The 4,105-nt window shown below is 65.8% G+C and overlaps 1 protein-coding gene across 1 annotated transcript in view; it reads left to right on the top strand.

Annotated features, from left to right (window-relative positions):
- The window catches only part of JAKMIP3 (Janus kinase and microtubule interacting protein 3), a 45,015-nt gene that overhangs the window by 29,108 nt on the left and 11,802 nt on the right, over nt 1-4,105 (top strand). Inside the window, exons 9-11 of the mRNA XM_023538042.1 lie at nt 302-361; nt 1,722-1,850; nt 2,743-2,871. Of these exons, the coding sequence (XP_023393810.1) occupies nt 302-361; nt 1,722-1,850; nt 2,743-2,871 (318 nt within the window). The remainder of the gene's footprint in view (nt 1-301; nt 362-1,721; nt 1,851-2,742; nt 2,872-4,105) is intronic.

A 4,105-nucleotide genomic window follows, 5' to 3' on the forward strand; every position in this document is an offset into this window, starting at 1 on the left:
CTCAAGCACCATGTCCGTGTGTGCCACTCAAATCTGCTGCCCCCGCACGGGGCCCCCAACCCACCCAGACGTAAAGGGCGCTAGGGGACAGTCGAGCCACCCAGACGGGAGGTCACCCCTTCCAGCTTGCAGAGCGCGTTCTCTGCGCGGGTCTCATGTGCCGATGACGATGGGGACAGGACACCGGTCTCGAAGTCCTCCTCCACCTCCCCTCAAACACGACACGGCCCCGTGAAGACAGCGCTCGAACCCGACAGAGCTGCCCCTTTACTCAGAGGGCGTCTCCCACGGGTGTTCGCAGGAGCGTGACAAGCTTCTGAGATACCGGAAACAGCGGAAGAAGATGGCGAAGCTCCCCAAGGTAAGTGGGGGCGCAGGGGCGCGGGGGCGCAGGGCCCGTCACACACGCGTTTAGAAGCCACCCAAGGCGAGTCTCTGCCTTCAGAGGAGAAAATGACTTCATCGTGTCTAAAGCGGTTACTGTGAAATAACCAGAACAGGACCCGAAGCAAAACATCCAACCTTATTTCTTTTGATTCCCGAGAGAAAATATGAACTCGCACCCACGACGATGCGGGGAGGGGTCGGCCGCAGGACACTGGCCTTCCTCCCGCCCCGTGTGGGACTCTGCCTGGGACACACGGCCCTGAGGACAGCGGCCTGTGCCACCCTGACGGGCCACACCCGCAGGCCGCAGCACCTGTGGCCATGGGCCCCACGCAGGCCCCTCCTGGGCCGCCCGGTGGGGCTTCTCCGTGGCACAGTCCTTTCTGGGAAACGCGTGACTTTTGTTAAAGGAGGTCTGGGGGACGTCCCCCAAGGCCCTGACGTGATGTGCGTTGTCACAGCATGCGTGTTCGATTTGGTTTATGAGCCGTTGGCAGTGTCCCCAGGTGGCCATTAGATGTCCCTTGGGCACCACGACTGGACCTTAGGCCCATGGGAGGCGTGAGAGGCACCGGGCTGTTCGGAGTATCTGGAGGTTATCTGAGGCCGGGGTCCCAACAGCTAGGTCCTCGGTCCTCGCAGGTGGAGGCCCGCCCTCCCCGCCTGGGCCCCGCTGCTGGGTGCGTCCACGGGGGAGAGGCCAGTGAGTCAGGTGCCATCGGTGAGTGGGACGGGCTCCGGGGCTGAGGGCCGGAGGTTAGTTGATGGATCTGCCGCCGAGGGCTCCAGCCTCGGTGGCCGGTAGACGGTCCATGGGCTGGAACTTGACGGGGCCGGGGTGGGGGCGCGTTGCTGAAGCCAGGGGTGAGCCATGGCGCCCCTCGGGCAGGACCCTCGCGCTAGCTGATGGGGACCCGCTCTGCGCTCGCTTCAATGTCGTTCCAGCCTGCCAAGGACGATGTTTTTGAAAACACAACAAAAACGAATTGCTAGACAAGTGGCCACATGCCAAACGCTGGGCCGGCACTTCCTGTCGGTCCTCTGTCCTGTCGTGTGCACAGAGGTCACTCGGGGCCATGGCCCTGGGACCCACAGAGCGCCCCACCCATGAGGGTGGACTGCCTCTCGCAGCCCCCAGCCCCACTTCCAGGAGGACCCCTTGACCTGAGGTCGGCCACCCAGCAGACCCTGGGGCAGCTGGGATGGAGAGGGGTGTGTGCTGGGGGTGCAGCCATGCAGCTGGTCTGCAGACGGGCGGCGGGGGAGCTGGGAACAGCCCGGGGCCAGCGGCTCCGCCTACCTGGGTTTGGACTGACACAGCCCTTCCTCCAAAGCCCGTTGTCGTGGAGACCTTCTTCGGCTATGACGAGGAGGCCTCCCTGGAGTCCGATGGCTCTTCCATCTCTTACCAAACGGACAGGACGGACCAGACCCCGTGCACACCGGAGGATGACCTGGAGGAGGTGACCTCGGCGGCCCTGGGCGGCCGCTCCCTGGAGAGGTGGCCCGGGTGCCCTCCCTGGCTGTGCCCCCAGCAGTCCGTGCTTTTGCCCGTGAGAAACACTCCCCGTTGCTGCTGCCGGCCTCTGGCCATGCTCCCTCCGAGCGTGTGCTTCAGCCCCTTAGGGCCCGGTGCCCCCTGCAGACGCGCAGAGAGAGCACCCGCCCTCTCATGTAGTGCAGGGGGGCTGACACCCCCCCATGAGTCAGCACCGCCACCTCGGGCACTCCCTGGACATGTGTGGGCGGCCGGGCTCTGTCTCCAGTAAAAACACAGCCAGGGCGTCCTGCCCACCAGTCCCTTCTTGAAGGATGCCACCTCAGATCCAGGCTACCTGAGCCTGTGCTGACCGGCTCCGCCCCTGTGGCCTGGGGACAAGGAGTGGCCAGTGGTCCACGGCCCTGAGCAGGCCCCTGGGGCCCTGAGGCCATGTGTGGCCTCTCCTGGCAGATGTGGTGGATGCTCCATGGTCATGGACCTGGCCAGAGACCTCAGCCACCACCAGCCCAGGGGAGCAGGACGGAGCCGGGGAGCTGGGCCAGGTCAGGGTTCCCGTCCGTCCTTCTGGACATAGCCGCCCACCCACGCCGGCCTGCAGCACACCGCGGGGTTCCAGGAGGGCCTCAGAAGGCAGCAGCTCCCGCCCCCTGCAGGGCTGCAGGTGTCACTACAGCTGGAAGGCGGTGCTGGGGTCACTGTGCAGGGGGTTCCTGGAGGGTGAGGCCGTGGGAGGAATGCACCTGTCACGGTGTGGGCTCCGCTGACCCTGTGAGCGGAGCTTCAGGTGGGCCTGCTTGGGGCAGGGGGCTCACTCTGGCCGCGGCCGGGCGCTAACGCCGTGCCTGCACCCCCAGGGCATGGCCAAGGAGGAGACAGAGCTGCGGTTCCGGCAGCTGACCATGGAGTACCAGGCGCTGCAGCGCGCGTACGCCCTGCTACAAGAGCAGGTCGGAGGGACACTGGACGCCGAGCGAGAAGTTAAGGTCTAACTGACTTCCTCTCCAGCACATTGCGCTCCCGCCAGCCCCTCCCCGCGGGACCCCGGCCACGGCGGGGCCTTGCGCATCGCGGCCTCCCCACCGCCTGCGCCCCCGCAGTTAGTGGGCCGCGTGTGCTCACCGAGGCCCCGGCGCTGGCCGCCGACCGGGCCGGGAACCTGCCCAGGGCGATGCTGGGTACAGGTGTGCAGACGGCCCCCGGGGAGCGAGGGCCCTGGTGGGGGGCACAGGCCCAAGGCACCTTGCAGACCAGGCTTTTGGGCAGCTGTGCCCGGCCGAGGCGCGGGGCGGGCAAGGGCTGGCCCTCCAGCTCCGATTTGGATGTTCGGTGACTGTTCGCTTGTCCAGCACCACGGAGCCCAGGTGCTGGGCCCACCTCCCTCCTGCACCCACTGGGCAGGCCCTGCCCGCAGCAGATACGAATCCCCCTGTCCTGTCCCTGCCTCCCGGGATAAACTGGGGGTGCCGCACCTTGCGTCCCATCTGGGAAAGGTGGGGACGCTGGGCTGCTCCCCGAAGCCCCTCCCATCTCCCTGACTGTGTCTGCGGCTGCCAGGGCTTCTGCGGGTGCCACGTAGGGTGCCAGGCTGCGTTTCTGTGCAGAGAAGGGCTGTCCTGAGCTCTAGGGCCTGGGGGTCAGCTCTGCCCCCCAGATCACACCGCAGGGCAAGAGGTCCGATGATGCTGTGACCGACGGTGACTGGCTGGGCAGAGCAAGGACCTCTGGGGCCCAGGGGACAGCACCTGCCAGCCTTAGGCCTGACTCCTCTCGCCCTCACTGCTTGGTCACTTAGCTGGGTTTCCTGCCATGGCTCAGCAAGGGCACCTGTCACAGAAAGACAGCAGAGGCCTCCCCTGCTGTGCCCAGCAGCCGATCTCCCTCCTCTGGCCTGGAAAGGACAGATGAGCCAACAGGACTCACTGCAAACAGAGGACTAGAATGTTCTATCTCCCTCGGTTGTGACTCAGTTCTCACACTGTCCTCAGAGGAGGGAACGGTGACAGTCTCTCGCCAGGCTCCTGGCGCCTAGTGGCCTGGGCAGCTGGGAGGGACTGGCCAAGCCCCTTCCTGGCGGCTGGGGAGGGAGAGCTGCTGGGGCTGTTTGGAAGCTGAAGGAACCTTCTCGCCCTTCCCTGGTGGGCACGGGAAAGCTGGATCCAGGGCCACAGGAAGCGACAAGATGGGACTATGGGCGGATTTTGACTGGAAAGTGAAACC

This window comes from Pteropus vampyrus, unplaced genomic scaffold, assembly GCF_000151845.1.
Source record: "Pteropus vampyrus isolate Shadow unplaced genomic scaffold, Pvam_2.0 Scaffold211, whole genome shotgun sequence".
Classification (NCBI taxonomy): Eukaryota; Metazoa; Chordata; class Mammalia; order Chiroptera; family Pteropodidae; genus Pteropus; species Pteropus vampyrus.